Source organism: Penicillium odoratum (genome assembly GCF_028828045.1).
Source record: "Penicillium odoratum strain IBT 22623 chromosome Unknown utg000008l_segment0_segment0, whole genome shotgun sequence".
Taxonomy (NCBI): Eukaryota; Fungi; Ascomycota; class Eurotiomycetes; order Eurotiales; family Aspergillaceae; genus Penicillium; species Penicillium odoratum.
Window position 1 is genome coordinate 4,162,926 of NW_026643150.1, and position 16,051 is coordinate 4,178,976.

General features: G+C 49.6%; 5 protein-coding genes across 5 annotated transcripts; 2 read left to right on the forward strand and 3 right to left on the reverse strand.

The window, feature by feature from the left end:
- Positions 1-1,072: 1,072 nt before the first annotated feature.
- N7520_011794 (histone acetyltransferase NGG1) lies at positions 1,073-3,177 on the forward strand (the record flags this gene model as incomplete). The annotated part of the gene is made up of 2 exons (XM_057145727.1): positions 1,073-1,583; positions 1,721-3,177. The coding sequence occupies 2 exons, from the start codon at positions 1,073-1,075 to the stop codon at positions 3,175-3,177; spliced, it is 1,968 nt and encodes a 655-aa protein (XP_056991481.1).
- A 492-nt stretch (positions 3,178-3,669) lies between these two features.
- On the reverse strand, positions 3,670-5,537 carry N7520_011795 (nitrogen permease regulating protein NPR2; the record flags this gene model as incomplete). The annotated part of the gene is made up of 4 exons (XM_057145728.1): positions 3,670-4,764; positions 4,827-4,963; positions 5,012-5,440; positions 5,495-5,537. The coding sequence occupies 4 exons, from the start codon at positions 5,535-5,537 to the stop codon at positions 3,670-3,672; spliced, it is 1,704 nt and encodes a 567-aa protein (XP_056991482.1).
- Positions 5,538-6,038: 501 nt separating this feature from the next.
- N7520_011796 (uncharacterized protein) lies at positions 6,039-6,950 on the reverse strand (the record flags this gene model as incomplete). The annotated part of the gene is made up of 1 exon (XM_057145729.1): positions 6,039-6,950. One exon carries the CDS (start codon positions 6,948-6,950, stop codon positions 6,039-6,041), a length of 912 nt encoding a protein of 303 aa, XP_056991483.1.
- Positions 6,951-7,330: 380 nt separating this feature from the next.
- On the forward strand, positions 7,331-9,749 carry N7520_011797 (uncharacterized protein; the record flags this gene model as incomplete). Its single annotated transcript, XM_057145730.1, has 8 exons — positions 7,331-7,358; positions 7,425-7,442; positions 7,498-7,631; positions 7,687-7,785; positions 7,837-7,990; positions 8,038-8,306; positions 8,352-8,885; positions 8,940-9,749. The coding sequence occupies 8 exons, from the start codon at positions 7,331-7,333 to the stop codon at positions 9,747-9,749; spliced, it is 2,046 nt and encodes a 681-aa protein (XP_056991484.1).
- Positions 9,750-10,465: 716 nt separating this feature from the next.
- Positions 10,466-15,360, reverse strand: N7520_011798 (urease Ure; the record flags this gene model as incomplete). Its single annotated transcript, XM_057145731.1, has 8 exons — positions 10,466-10,546; positions 10,600-12,516; positions 12,583-12,960; positions 13,081-13,107; positions 13,187-13,273; positions 14,013-14,438; positions 14,494-14,859; positions 15,283-15,360. The coding sequence occupies 8 exons, from the start codon at positions 15,358-15,360 to the stop codon at positions 10,466-10,468; spliced, it is 3,360 nt and encodes a 1,119-aa protein (XP_056991485.1).
- Between the last annotated feature and the right edge of the window lie 691 nt (positions 15,361-16,051).

Here is a 16,051-nt window from a genome sequence, read left to right on the forward strand (position 1 = left end):
GGTGGAAGGTATATGAAGCGAAAGAAAAGGGAATGAGATGGCAAGGGCTATTACTTTAGATAATTCTACTCTATGTCATGTTTGTGAACGATCCCGGCGACTTCAGGCCCCTGTCAACCGATTCTGGATCGGTAACGGCGACAGGAATGCAAAGGCGAAGTAGGGCCAGGACAAGAATGTCAATGATTCCTAGCCACGAGGGAGTTAATTTACCGTGCAATATGTAATAAGCACTATATTCCAAATGCAGAAAATAAGAAAACATGCTATGGTCATATGTTTTGGCGCATTATAGCCCTACATAGGCCGGATTTGGCCGGCCGTTTGCGGATGCCGCGTGCAGTATTGATCGGCACATTCACCACCATCATATTTTACTTTACAAGAGTGAATTACTGGATTAAAACTAGATACTAGAAGAATTTAATTCATAGTTCAATATTTAATCTGCAAGTGACACATTTTCTCATGATACTCGTATCTAACCTGCACTTATGGTGACATAATTATAGTTCATGCGATACGTGCTCAGGATACATATAATATAATGTAACAATTATGTGCGTAGTATAATAATATTATATTATATTTATTTGAAGTATCTATGGATAAAAAGCCAGAAATCCAAGTATAAAGTTTAATGATTTTATTGAAGTATATTTTGGCAATTGATGTTCAGTCATAGGAAAGGATCAGCGAGGTTGTTCGATCGCTAAGTCGTTCAAACTGGGATGGGAACGAACCGCAAAGTGCTGACTCCACTTACTCTCACCGCTTAACATACCGCCTCACGTGCCATAGGTCCCGATCACGTGCGGATATCCCCAGATCGAGGCATAGCGTTTCAGCTTCAAGGGCTTCATCTTGAATCATCGGAAACATCCTGTCAGTAAATGTTTTGATTCTGGTAGATCAGCTGCAGCTCATCTGATCCTACTGAATTAGACCAGGCCAGCATGTGGCTCCCGATTATTGTCGATCTCTAAGAAACTCTCAACAGACTTCCCAATCGACTCCCTGACCGATCCTAACCCCTTTACTCCTTAAAAAGGACTCGAGTCAAGACGCTAGAATGCCCTCAGCACACAAGAGCAAGGGCAAAGGCCGCGATGCGCGCCAGTCGCGTAGTCGCAATACCACCCCATCCAATATCGGCGCACCTCCGCTTCCAAGCTACCTGGAGAATGACGTGACAAAGCTCATCGACGTGGCCAATGGCCAGTACACGGAACTGCTCGAATTAGTTGCAGCTCCAAATATCCCCGATTCCAAGACCCTAGAAACCCTCGTGGAGCATCTCAACAACCTCAGTGACATGGCAGATACCCGCGGAGAGGTTTTTAATGCGGGGATGAGAGAGATGTCACAAAAGCGGAAGGAAGTCATGGAAGATCAGGAGCTGAGCCATGAGGTTGCAGACCGCGCAAAGCTGAAGCGTGAGACAGAGGACGATGATGATCCGATCCATAAAGGAAAGATTAAGAAGCGCAAAGACCGAGGAAGCATCAAGGAGGAGCGACCATTAAGCCATGGAGCTCATGAAGTCAGCCGCCAAGATGGTGCAGAAACAAAAGTTGAAGGTGGTAAGTCAACATACAACTCCCTCCAAGGCCCCGATGCTTTTGTTGTGAGCCTCTACCCACTTCTTCCCACTTACTCCACCTCCCATCCTTCTTTTACAAACCCCATCCACCAAAAACAGCAAATTAACAAATTTTAGCGGCATCACCAGTGTCTAAGCATTCGAAAACAGCGGCCTCCGACGGGAGTTCCTCCCTTTCCCCTCCCTCCATGCTGTCTCCCAACGGCGCTACTACCGGAAATGATGGCGCCGAAGCGCCTGAGTCCCCAGAATCCGATTCGAGCGACTCATCCCACCAGCCGGAGCCCCAACCAGCTGTGCCAAATGTTCAAGTGTTTGGAAGCAACCCGCTGAAATATGATGACCCGACCATCTACCACATCCGAGATATCGTGCCAGGCATGAGCGATGATGAGAAGAAGGAAATCTACAGCGTTGCCCACTTCCCCAAGAGCGATCTCTCCCATATGTTAGGAGGTGTCCCGCCGGACAAGGACTTTAGCAATGCGAAGCCCACCAACCAAGTTAGTGCCAACACTTTCCAGGCCTATATTGAGCCTTATGTACGGCCTCTCATGGAAGAGGACATTGCTTGGCTGCGGGAGAGAGGAGATCGAGTAACGCCTTTTATCAATCCGCGCCGGGGAAAGAAAAACTATCGTCAGGTCTGGGCAGAGGAGGACGGTCTACCCTACGACCAGAGCCAGGATGACAAAGACCAACTCCCCTTGAACCAAGGCCGCGGCGGTATCGAACAATTAACTGATGACAAACTTGAGAGTAACGAGGTTTCAATCGGACCGCTGCTTAGCCGTCTGTGTTCTCTCTTGCGATACGAGCACCGTACTCTTCCCGAAGACAAGGACAATGCGAACTCTACAAACGGCGATACAGCTACAGGGCCCGGCGGCGATGCAATGGATATAGACCAGCCGCCCAACGGATTGCCAGACCTGGAAACAAAACCTGATAGCAAAACCCTTCCCCCGGCGACAGCGTTCCGCGACGCCAATCCCAATGAATTCAAGACCTCGGTTGCGAAACTCGATCACGCCCAGCTCGATGAGCGCGCCAAGGCCGAATTGCGCTACATTGGATTCCTCGGACCCGAAGACAATCCAGACTACGACGCCCACTACGACGATGAAGTAGCCGAGCGTCTTCGTCTTCTCCAAGGGGAACTCAAGAAACAAATCATCACCAACAATGCCCGCAAAGCCCGCATTCTCAAGATTGCCCAAGATCACATGGCTCTTCTTGAGTTCACGACTATTCAAGATGACCTCGACTCACAGGTCCAACAGGCTTACCTCAAGCGTACCCGTACCATGGGCAAGAGCAAGAAGGGCGCTCAAGCCAAGCACCGCCCTGGTGGCGCGGGTGGTGGCAGCCACATTGCTGCGGGTGTCTCACGCCCTGCTGTTGGAGATGCAGCGAAGATTGTTATGGATCGTCGCAAGCGTTGGAATGATGCCTTCCTCCCGATATTCGAAGACATCAAGACAACCATTCCTACAGCGGGAGAGACGATCTTCGATCCCACTACGATGGCCGAATATGAAAAGGCCGAGCTGGAGAATTGGGATGAGGAATAGTTACGACGTTCTCCTGCATTATTTCCCATTCTCTCTATTCCTCTCTTTTTACCTCTTGTGGCTATTTTATCTGCCGGTCGATCTCATTTCCCTACATGGCTCCTGCTACCATGTACATCCCTTTTGTTCTCACATGATACACCACGACTCGAATGACGGGCTGGCGCGGCGTTTATCGGATTGTTTGACTGTCAGCATTGAACCTACAATGAAGATGGCAGTGCTGCATCCAGGTCTTATTGCATCGAGCTGAATCTATTCTTATTTGCGGATTCACTATGGCGGCGCTTTCTTGATTAATTTACCTGGAATATCGTGTATCTATTATATTCATAGCACTTATGGACTGGATCCTCTATGATTCTTGATATTCATCTTTCATAAGATAAAACAAAGGCATTTTTAATATTAGGACCCAAATGCGCAGGTCATTGATCCTACAACACCGAATAACATCACATTTGATATGAGAACCAGGGTATCTAGAAAACATCACCGATGAATAATAACAACCTCTCCTGGAAACCTCTTCAACCTTCCGGTCAACTCCCGCTCACTGATCTCCAACTCCGTACAAATCTGATCAAAACAATGTGTCCCATCAAGATACCGTCCAAACAACCGCTCATCAATCCCATCCTCCTCCTCATCCTCCTCAAACAAAGTCAGCGGCGCATTCCCAACAATCCTAACCCCACTCCGACTCCCACTATGAAAACTAGAAGCCCGCTCATGCGAACCCTCTTGCCTACCCCCTACAGCCGAGATCGGCGCCTCCTCACCAACACTAGTTGCATACGGCGTGTTATTCCCCGTCGTAGCACGCGACGAAGGCCCAGTCGATAAATACGCCGGGGTATTCGGCACATTCGTCCCCGCAGCAGTCCCAGGAACGAGTGGAGAAGGATTCCGCGTCGCGGGCGCAGGTTGACCTGTCGCACAAGCGTATTTGTGCACACGGTACAAAAAGCCTTTTATCACGCCGAAGGTAATGAAGCGTCTGATGTCGATGTTTGCAAGTTCCCGGCTGTGTTGTGAGTACCATTGTTTAATACTCTGGCCTTGTTTTAGTGCGGCGTAGAGCTCTACTATGCCTACGCCGTCGACGACGGATGGACCTTGTTGGGTGGGGTTTGTTGTTTCCGAGCTGTGTTTGTCTTCTGGGTCGCCTATTACAGGCCAGATTTCTTCGGCGTCGAAGCGGGATTCGTCGCGGGATAGACTGGGGGCGTGGTCGGTGAGGGGGCTTGCGAGGGGCATTGCGCTGATGGTTGTGTTGCTACCGTTGCTTGCGGCGATGGCGGCTGTTGGTGGAGGGATGGAGGTTGGGGGTGCCATTGGGCTATGAGGTGCGAAGCGGGTATTAACGTAGCGGGCACATTCGAGTTGCATTGCTTCGTCTGAGGCGATGGTGATGTTATATTGGGCTGTTGGGGCGTAGATGGCTGAGAAAGAGAAGATGTCGAGTAGGAAGACACAGCCATAGTAGAGGAGGTGGCGGATTGCGCGACAGGTGAGGGAGAAGTCGGTGTCTGCGAGGTTTGAGATAACACGGATGCTATTGACACCGTTGATATGCGGAACGACCTGGGCAGATGTAAGCAGGTGGTCCGTCTGTATGTGGAGGTTTGTGGAGGGGTTGGTCATACTCGTTGCATGGTCAAGTCCCAGTTCTCGTCCATAAAGGCCTGGTACCGTACTGTGAAGAGTGGGACATACCAGGCCTTGACAGCCGGTGGGGAAGGATATATTGGAAAGAGCTTTATGTTCAACGTGTTAAGCTCGTCTGTTTCATCAGCTACAAGCATGATCAAGTCGGAGATCGTAGACATACCAATTGGAATCATGCACTCGCAATAATTGTTGAGATCTTCCATCAGCATTTCACAGAGACTATGTACCTTCCCCTCGCCGCCTTTGGAAAAGTCGCGCGACAAGAAACCGTTCTGCTCCTCTAGAGCGTGCATCAAGTCGGCTAGCTTCCGCACCACGCTTTTGTATGTGCTAAAATCATCCTCTTCGGACAAGACGAGACAGAAATTGAAAATGAACTCATTGCGATCGTAGCGAGCGGACTTCATGCAAATTGGGTAGCCTAAGATACGGTATCCATTTGTGCACACCTGAAGCAGGTTTCCGCAGAGCTCCTGGCGGGGAATCACGAAGAACGAGATGTCGGAGAAGGTCAGGTAGAGGGGTTGTGACGGTGCGGTGGAGGAGGGAGCGATGGCTCCATCTGGGACTTGGTGGACGACTTTAGGGCCTTAGAAAGAGCATTGTTAGCATTTCAGTGCAGTCTAGAGGACGCCTTGCATACCCTCTTGTGTGTCGAATTTGCTGTAGAAGATTCCCTTGATCATGTTGGAGCTTGTAGGCGCGAAACCCGGAATGACGCGACTGATAGTGTAGATAAAACAATTACAGGTCTCGCAGACTAGCACCTAATTTCTCTATAACCTTGGAAAGCGCACATGGTTGAGTTGCGACGAAGTTCGATTGTTGGAGATGGAGGGGAGTCGGAGTCGGAGTCTACTCTTATCGGCGGGTCCAGCTCCACTCTTACGGAGTACAGTTGGTCCAAGTAACAAAAAGCAAATATAATTTTTATTTTAGGTGGAGCAGGCACTGGGATACAGCAAAATGAGGGTATTAATTGGAAATAATAGCAGCCATTGCCCGCAGTGAATCTATGCGTAGGAGTTTGATCCTTCCGCATATTGATACGAGCAAGAGTCTTCGAATTGGAACCAGTCCGCTTCGAAAATGGTGTATGAAGTACTGGCTAAGGAAGCGAAAGAAGTAAGAAAAAGAAACGCCAAAGTATGCAGCCGTGATCATCTTGTCTTTTTGGTAAGGTGCATTTAGCGTGCTGTCCCGGAAGTGTGACTGGAGGATTGAGGAATGACGGGGCTGGAGGCGAAAAGATTGGATGTCGAGTACAGAAATGATTCTGCCGAAAGTGTGCTAGCCAAGGGTGGTGCCTCGTCCACAATGAGCTCATGCCGGAGCGACGATGTTGGAATCTCAGGGACGAAGCTCCAGGGGTGTGTGGATCGAATAGCATGGACCATGTCGCCGTAGCCTCCCCGCTCCCCAGCCTCCTTCAGCCATTGCTCCCAGTCCTCATCCAGAGGAACATCGGCCCCCTGGTCTCGTGCAGCCATGGCTGCCAGCAGTCGATGGTTCAATGCGAAGCCACAACTCTCCATCTCCTCGTCAGAGTCTTGGTCGATGAGCTCCTGCGCCCGGTAGTCCGACATAACACTGGAACTACGGGTATCGCTGGCGCGCACCGTGTCGTCGCTGCCCGTCTCAATGAATTGATCATGGTCCTCCTCTGGTCCGCAAAATTCATCATGTACCGTAATTGAGGGCAATGGTGTTGGTGATGCGGGGCGGATCATATGGCCCGTTGTGTCCCGCACTGTAACCCCTTCCTCCTGCTCATATCGCGCCCGCGCGGATTTGGTGCCTTCCCAGCAACATAGTTCCATAATTTCTTCCCTGGTCAGTCCTAACGCATCGAAGGCTCTAAAGAGTCTCCTGTGCCATGTAAAGCGGCCCAGCCGCATGCGATGAGGGGCATAGCAATAGTCTAGCCCTGGATATTGAGCTTCGATGCAATCCAGGGGGCCATAGAAAATGCTGGTCTCCATCCGAACCTCAGGCACTAGGTTCTTAGCCACATGAGCTGCAAATGATGATGGGTCATTGGAACTTGGGCGAGGAAAGGTTGTGTTGTACACAGCCTGAGCGACCGATGGTTTACGCATGTTGGTCAAGTAGGAGAGGTTGGAGGAGATGAAAAACAAGTAACAAGCAAATACGCAAGTACGCAAGGTATGTAACACGAAATGGGGGGGAGCGCTTAGAAAGGCGCTTCAGCCACCGAAATGGATTCCGTAAGAGAGATGAAACTCCCGCAGTGGAGAAAGGTCTAAACGCGGGATAAACAATTCATTGACAAGTTTAATGCTGAAGATGAAGTGAGGGTAGAGAAGAGGAAGATGAGAGGGAAGATTAAGGAGAGAGAAAGAAAGGCGAAAGGCGAAAGCTAATATAGTAGGGTGTCACTGTGAGTTAATGTGATGTGTTGTTCCTGCACGAACAGCTGGTTCTCAACTCCACTTCCTCTCTACTTTGGTTTAGAAGCATGTCCACTTTTGATGGAATTGTTCCAGGTTTGTTAAATCTTCGGTCTTTGATCATTGATCTTTGAGTCTTATGTTCAATACTAACCTTTACAGAGTTCCCGGAAATCCAGAGTATGTATCCCTGTACAGCCTGAGCGGGATTTTTTCAGCTGATCACAACCTGTAGTCGATTACTTCCGGAAAAGCCCTGTAAGATCAGCTCCTCTGGCATGCTTTCTAAGCCATGTCCATAGTGATCATCTACAGGGCCTGGAGTCCTTCCGGGCTCCTTTCATTTACTGTTCCCCAGCAACTCGAGAAGTCAGTCTTTGTTCAATGTCTTGGCATGCCAACTCTAACGAACTTCGGTATATAGCTACTGCTGCGCATTGAAAAATACCCACATCGCATGAACTTCCAAAAAGGCATCCTAGAGTCAAGGCGACTACACTACAAGCATCTAGGGAAATTACTGGTTAGTCAATCTCGGTTATATATGGTAGAAATCCCAGCTCATTCCAATCAGCGTCCGATCCCGTTAAACACACCCACTGAGATTGAACTCACCCCTAGGAAACATGTCCGGGTCACTCTCTTTGATGCGAACCACTGTGCAGGGGCTGTCATGTTTCTTATAGAAGGAGCCGGGAAGGCCATCCTCTATACGGGCGATATCCGAGGTCAGCACTTCCTTCATTGGATCTCTTGCCGAATTAACATTTAACAGCGGAGAGTTGGTGGACCAATGCCCTGGCACGGCACCCAGTCCTAGTCCCATATACGCTTGGGCAGAAGCGACTGGACAAGGTATACCTGGACACAACTTTTGCTGGTGCATCCAACCCGCTCAGGGAATTCCCATCCAAAGCCGAGGGACTAGCGGAGCTCATTCGAAAAGTAGAGGCATACCCAAAAGAGACAGTCTTTTATTTTCGCGCTTGGACATTCGGTTATGAGGATGTATGGGTAGCACTGTCAACCGCATTAAATTCCAAGGTAAGGCTTATTTGAACTCCGAAAATCAATTCTGACAATCGATAGGTTCACTTGGATCAATACCAGATTGGTGTTTATCGGGCTCTCTTGAATTCATCTGGGATTAATGAGGCCCCTGCGCTTTGTGGGTTTCAGCTGGGTAACATGTCCGTGGATGGTTGCTTGAGTGACAATGAGGCCTGCAGGGTTCACAGCTGTGAGCCGGGGTTATCATGCAAGGCTACTCGGGACCCGGATACAGTCTACATCACACCCATCGTAAACCGTACCATTGACGGCACGGAAATCCCCGAAGTTGGGGCTGGTGGAGGCGGTGGCGATTTGTATCAGGTCCACGAGCTAGAGTTACCAGATGAGTCGGCCCTAGCGTGCCTGGAAAAGCTATGTGCTCAGCATATTCCTAATCAAAAAGTCCTATCACAAACCCGAGAGGCGCTTTCAAAGGCATTTCGGTCAAGCAAGAAAGTTCTGTCACTTGATCAATACGGTGTTCAGGATGATGAAATTTCTCTGGAGCAGTTGGTAACGAAGCTGAGCCGGGGCAATGATCAGGTCAACCCCAATTTACCTAACACGATTGTGAGTTGTCAACTCCCAGTCTCAACTATATTTCAACTATACTAACGATGTCAGCGATTTCCATACTCTCGACATTCGTCCTACTCTGAGTTATGCACACTCATCGCTGCATTCAGACCTAAGGATATCCACCCATGTACAGTAGACACCTCATCTTGGTCCGAGGATGTCTCTATCAGGAGACTTTTCGGTCACTTGTGCTCTGGGGAGGAATTTACCCATGATGTTTACATGCGTATGACACTCAACATGCAGTACGACGAGGAACATGCAAGAAAAAGAGCCCGGTATGAGGATGTTTCGACCCAATCCTCACAATCGAGTATGGGCGAAGAAAAACAACAAGCTCAATCCTCGGTTCCTCACACAATACCAGGCAGAGCCCGAACCAAGCGCGAAGAAATTAAACGAGCACACCGCTACCTGCAAGACCACGCCGACCCGGTGGCAATGCAAATTGGCCCCCTCCCTTCCTCAGTACCAACAAACGAAGAGGCGAATAGCTTCAGCACCATCCAAGATTCACAAGAAGAGCAAGAACATATAAGTTCGCAGCCTGACTCTTTCAATGACCGAATGCAATCCCCAAACCAATCACCACAACTAGAAAGCCAACAAACAGATACACTCACACTGCCAATCTCCGAGTCCGTGCTCGCCCCCTCTTCCCCCACAGATGCAGATTCACTCCTTGCCGAATCTCCAACCTCCGGCCTGAGAGCAAGTGGTCGGCAACTAATTACGTCGCGCCTGCGTACCCGTATTTCGGCGTACCTCGCTGCTCAGGACGGATCGTATTCGGCGTGGGAGGATCACTCCCTTGTTTCGGCGTCCAATCATGCTGAAGAGGAAGAGGAACTTTAAGCGAACGAAGAAGGCGTTTATAGCTCTGGATGGGTCTTCGTGCTTTATTTCAAAGCCAAAAGGTTGCTGTCTACCTTTTTTGTCTAGTCTATGTATACCCAATTTATCCGGTGATTGTCTATTTTTCCTCGGGCATTATAATCTCCTAGATCAGTTTCTCGCAAGGTACCTGTAAACTTACCGGGGGGTTTTCTAGCGTCAGTTTCATGGTTTTTGGGCACATATGCCCGAGAAATAATACGTAGTACGACGCGGCCACGTCTGCCGAGTGGGGTCGAGTTGGCCGGGCGTAACGTTGCCGTAGCTCGCGACTCAGTACATACAGCGTTCGGGGGCAGAGAAAAACCAACTTGAATAACTGGGACAGGGAATCCTATACGTCCCAAGGTACTAGGTAGGTATTGGTAGATGAAATAAACGTGCAAGGCAGAGAGAGAAAAGTCATCACTGTCGTTCGTAGACAAGCTACCTAAGGTAGCATGCTCAAGTAGATACCTAAGCTACCTACATTATGCATAAATAACCCGCGTACACATTCTTCGCTATGACACAGACAACAAAAATAGGAGAGCGGAACACAACAAACTCCCGGGAGAATAGCAACGCTCGAAGGAGGTATATAACCGAGACAATGCTAGTGAAATCGGAGACAGACCAATCAAAAGTGTGAGGTATAAAAGAAGCAGCCAAAAATGAGAAAAGAAGAGAAGACAAGACTAAAAGACGTAGTACGCCTGCGTCAAGGGTAGCTCGGTTGCAGGCTCTGCGTCACAGAGCATATCGTCTGCTTCGACAGTCTACTATGTGGTTAGTATCATTGGTGAGAAGGAGAGATGCTGGGATAACTTACGTAGCTCTCCGGGTCAACCTTCATCTTAGGCATTGCGTCATTAAACTTCATATCCTTCTTACCGACAGTTCTGCATCCCTTGACAGCTTCGATCCGTTTCTTAAGACCGTATGTCTGCACAATACCTTCATCGATAGAAGCTTGAGAAACGAACATGATCGACATGCTAGGAACACGGGCACCGAACATCGGGCGCATAATCATAGGTTCAATGGTTGGGATCGAGGCATTCGCATCACCCATCTCCGCCATGACAATCATACCACTCTTGAGAACCTGCACGGGCTTCGTGCCAAAGTTTGCCGGCTTCCAGAGGACTAGATCGGCGATCTTACCTACCTCCACACTACCGATCAGATGACCCATACCCTGTGCCAGGGCGGGGTTGATCGTGTATTTGCTGATGTAGCGTTTCACGCGGAAGTTGTCGTTGTTTGTACCCGCATCTTCGGGGAGGGGACCACGCTGGGTCTTATTCTTATGTGCGGTGTGCCAGGTGCGCAAAATGACCTCGCCGCAGCGGCCCATAGCCTGGGAATCAGAGGACATCATGCTGATGGCACCAAGATCGTGAAGGACGTCTTCGGCGGCGATGGTCTCAGCGCGGATACGGCTCTCGGCGAAGGCGACGTCTTCGGGGATGTTCTTCGACAGGTGATGGCATACCATCAGCATGTCGAGGTGCTCGTCGAGTGTGTTCAGAGTGAAGGGGCGCGTTGGGTTTGTACTGCTGGGCAGTACGTAGGGGTGCTCGACGACACTAATAATGTCGGGTGCGTGACCACCGCCGGCTCCCTCAGTGTGATATGTGTGGATTGTGCGGCCCTTGAAGGCCTCGACAGTCTGCTCGACGAATCCGGACTCGTTAAGTGTATCGGTGTGGATCATGCACTGCACGTCGAACTCATCGCAGAGTGTCAGGCAGTTGTCGATGGCGGCGGGGGTGGAACCCCAATCCTCGTGCAGCTTGAGACCGGCTGCACCAGCCTTGATCTGCTCCTCGATACTGATCCGTCCACAGTCGTTACCCTTGCCCGTAATACCAATGTTGATGGGCAAGCTATCGCACGCCTGCATCATCTGGCGCATGTGATTCGGACCCGGTGTGCAAGTTGTCGCGTTGGATCCAGTACTGGGACCAGTACCACCACCTAGGAAAGTGGTGATTCCCGAAGCCAAAGCCTCGTCCACCTGCTGCGGGCAGATCAAGTGGATGTGCGTATCGAAACCACCAGCGGTGACGATCTTGTTCTCACCGGCAATTACATCGGTGGAAGAACCCACCACCAAGTCGGGGTGCACGCCATCCATCACATCTGGGTTACCTGCCTTGCCAATACCAGCAATCAGGCCATCCTTGATTCCAATATCGGCCTTGAAGATACCGGTCCAATCGATAATAAGCGCGTTTGTAATAACCGTGTCCAAGCACTCAGAGGCCGAGCGTCCTGACGCCTGGCCCATCCCATCACGGACTGTCTTACCACCACCGAACGTGCACTCGTCTCCGTGGCTGGTCATATCCTTCTCCACCTGCACCCACAAGTCGGTCAAACCAAGACGCACCAAGTCTCCAGTCGTCGGGCCAAACATGCGAGAGTACGCTTCACGCTCCATGGAGAATCCAGTGATCAACGCACTATCTGCCTGAGGCTCTGGGACGTGCGCAAACCCAGCAGTCTGCAACTTGGTCACAATATCATCGGCACGACTCAAGTCAATAGGCCCATTCGCCAGCCAGTTACCTCCCCGAATAACTTTGTTACCGGCAATTTCCACCAAAGTAACAGTCTTGGTATCACCGGGCTCGAAACGGATGGAAGTTCCCGCGGCGATATCCAACCGGAATCCGTACGATCGAATGCGATCAAAGTGCAATTGCGGGTTCGTTTCAATAAAGTGGTAATGCGATCCAACCTATCCATCAACACGTCAGTCTCATACACTCATAAAGAAGGTTCCTGTCCACAGCGCATTACATACCTGAATTGGTCGATCACCTTTGCTCATAACCTTTAGCTTGATGCGCTTTCGTCCATCATTCAGATGCACCCGTGCGTTCTTCACGGGAATAACCGCACCGGGCATCTTCTCTGGCAAGAAATCACTAGGATCCGGGTCCGGGAAGGCCCCGGCGGCGGGCACAGGTAGGAAACTTCCATACAGTGCACGCTCGAGATCGCCCTCATCGCTACTGATGGGGTGATGTACGGTAACCAGGTAGGTACCAGATGGGAAAGTTCCTTCGACCTGGAGCTCAACGAGGGTAGCAACGACGGAAGGGAGGACATGGCGACGACCCAGCATGGTCTTTCCGATGGACATCAGGTCGGCGACAGAATAGTGGCCATCGCGAATAAGCTTCAGTATAACGAGCGGTTAGTCGCATATTCTATGGTAAATTGCATTGCCATTGGCTGTTGTATTTGTATCGTTCTTCCGATAGAGGGGAAAGAGTAAAAAAAAGTGGGGAAAGCGTACCTCGTGCAGGACGGATGAGATCAAGGCCTGCAGCACACAAATTAGCGTCGGGTGCTTCCACCCACGGATCTTCATGCTTGTTTGTTGATCAAGTATAGTAACATACCACTGCCTCTGCGTGGTTAAGGCGAACACCGCGGGCCAGACGCCGTTGGGCTAAGAACCCGAGGTTTGAGAGGGTGAGCTTGTCAAGCTGTAACCGGATGTCAGTGGAAGGGATCTTGATCATTTTCAAGATGCTTGGCAAAGTACCTCCTTCGGAATGAGCTGCATGACGCAGGTGGAACCCGAACCTCTAGCTAGGGAGTAGAATTTTGAAAAGGTTGAACTTGCCCTGATAGCAAATCCCCAGGAGGTTGGGAAAGGGAATGTGGGGGACGCCGGTATATTTCAAGTCGAAAGCCGATGGTGAACTCCGATAACGTTGATAAGAGTCAACTCGCTGGCCGATTGGATCCTTACATTTTCCCCATTTTAGTCACGGTTTTGCTAATAGATTTCTGTCAGGACCCAGAGGACCCATTCATAGGAATTCTCATGAATAATAGTATTGAATGAAATGTTTAATTACTTTTAAGGCTTGCTTGGATTCTGGTAGGTTCACAATTGATACACTTTTTTCCCTTACGGCCCCGCAAATTAAAATTTCTTCGCTTATACTTGGCTTCACATGAGTATTTCCAATGTTTTTACTATACATATACCATTTGACTAAGTCTCCTACCCAGTCTCCTAGCTTCTTTCCTACCCTATTTTTTAAAAAAAAAGTGGATATAGAAGGGCTGCAAAACAGTCGGGGGCTGTGGGTTCAAAACGTATCCAAAATTACTACGGTATGATTACACAAGTAATAGAAGGGTTGACTGAATCAAAAGCTATGTTGGAATTGATAATTTTGCTACCGGAAACTCGATTAAAAAGTACACTTAAACCTCGCTCTTGCGCTTCTTGGCCTTGCTCTTTCCAGTAGCGGGTGTCTCTTTAGCCGCGGGCTCCGCCTTTCTGCTGCGGGATCCTCTCTTAACAGGCGAGGTCTGCTTCACAGCCGACTCGGGAACTTCGGGGACTTCCTTCTTAGCATCACTGCCGCGACGACGCTTGGTGCTGCGAGGGGTCTTCTCCTTGGGAGGAGGCTGGACGGGAGATGGGGAAGACTCGCGAGATTCCTCATCATTATCCTCTTCTTCGTCCTCGGAGGAAGAAGACTCGTTCTCAGAAGCTTCTTTGGGGATATCGGCGAAGTCCGCCTGGAGCTGGGTAGCAGCAGGATCCTGCTCATCTTCAAGCTTGCCGGCCTTATAGGCAGCCATATCGACCTTGTACTTCTCGTAATTCTGAGAATACAACTCCTTCCAGACCTGTGAAGTTGTCAGATATCATTTTCTAATATTTGATATGGATTTGCTTTCTTACCTCCTTAGCGGAAGCAGGCATCTCTTGCCAGCGGCGGGTACCCTCGTCAGCGACATCCTTGGGCTTCGCAGTCTCACCCAGATCGGCGGCGATCTTAGAGCGGTTGCTCTGCATATACAGGAAGTACGGAGTCAGGGCACGCTTGGGCGCATTGGGGTCAACGGGCGCGCGCTTGCGCTTCTTGGTGCCAGCCTCAGACTTGGCAGGGCTGCTGGGGCGGTCGAGGTTGCCAAGAGACAGACCAGTGGGGACAGCAGGGAGATCAATGGTGGCAGGGCCACCGTTGATAACATTGTTGGCGTGCTCCAGGTAGGCCTTGCTCAGATCGGCAATGTAACCCTGGAGGGTCATCAAGCGCACAAGGATCTATGTAATTGTGAGTATTGCGGTGACCTTTCACTTGGTCATTGACCAGAGAAAATGAAATGAATATATCGCATGGGTATGCTATGAGAATATGAGATGCGCGACAGGCTGGGGGGGAACGGTTTCAGTGTTGAAGGATAATACACGCATGATGTCATGACCGTTGACAGCGTTGACTTCGATCAGACAAATATAAATATTTGAGAGAATTCTCAAGTAATATGTTCGCATCGCCAATGACCTTTTAGGTGGAAAGGAGCAGGGGCGATGGTATAGGTAAAAAAACTCTTGTTGATATGCGACGCGTAGGCAGCGCGTGAAAGTGGGCGCACCGGAAAATAACAAAAAAGAAAGAAAAAAAAGGCCCAAGACATAAGATGAAAGGGAAAAGGGAACGCGAATAATGAAGAAAGAGAAACATACCGCATCCTTGGAGTCGCGCAACTCATCAACATTAACTTGAACAGTGGCCTGTTCGGACTTAGAATCGGTGGGAGCCATTTTGGTAATGCCGAGTGTGTGGAAGGGGGAATGGAAGAAATTTCTGGGGGGGTGGAAGGGCCGGTAGGAATAGGGGGCCGATGGGGGGGGAAGTCAAGGCTAAATAACCCACCCTGAGCAAGCCTGCAACTTCCTTAAGCCCCGGTATGTTTGACCAGTCGCTGCTTTAGGCTTAGGCCTCTTCATGCTCGGGGCTCAGGTGTTGCCTCACCCGGTCATGCGGTAACCCGGGGGGGGGGGGGGGGGGCCTTTGGCTCTGGGCTTGTGACATCCTTAAGCATTAAACCCACTATATAATTTGTCTTTTAAATAATTTGTTTTTAAATCTAAAAAACTACTCAACATTTCAATGGCTTGATTTACATGAATAATATTTCTCCATTATATAAGTACAAGTTCGAACAGTCCGGTCGCTTGAGGCATATTCCCATTATATATTTCGGCAGTGGTCCAGAGGCCATGTGCGGTCGCAATGGTTAAACCCCAACGCCCAGGTGCGGACTACCAAGGTCGCAAAATATATCTTCTTACCAAGTAGGTATCCAGCAAGTAGGTATCCAGCTACCCAGGGCATTGATCAGATCTCTTTCAAATGTTACGAAACTTGGAATAAGAAGGCTTGGAAATAGTTTGTTATATCTCGAGATAAAAAAAAATCAAAATTTATACAGACAAATGCAGCTGTAGGATG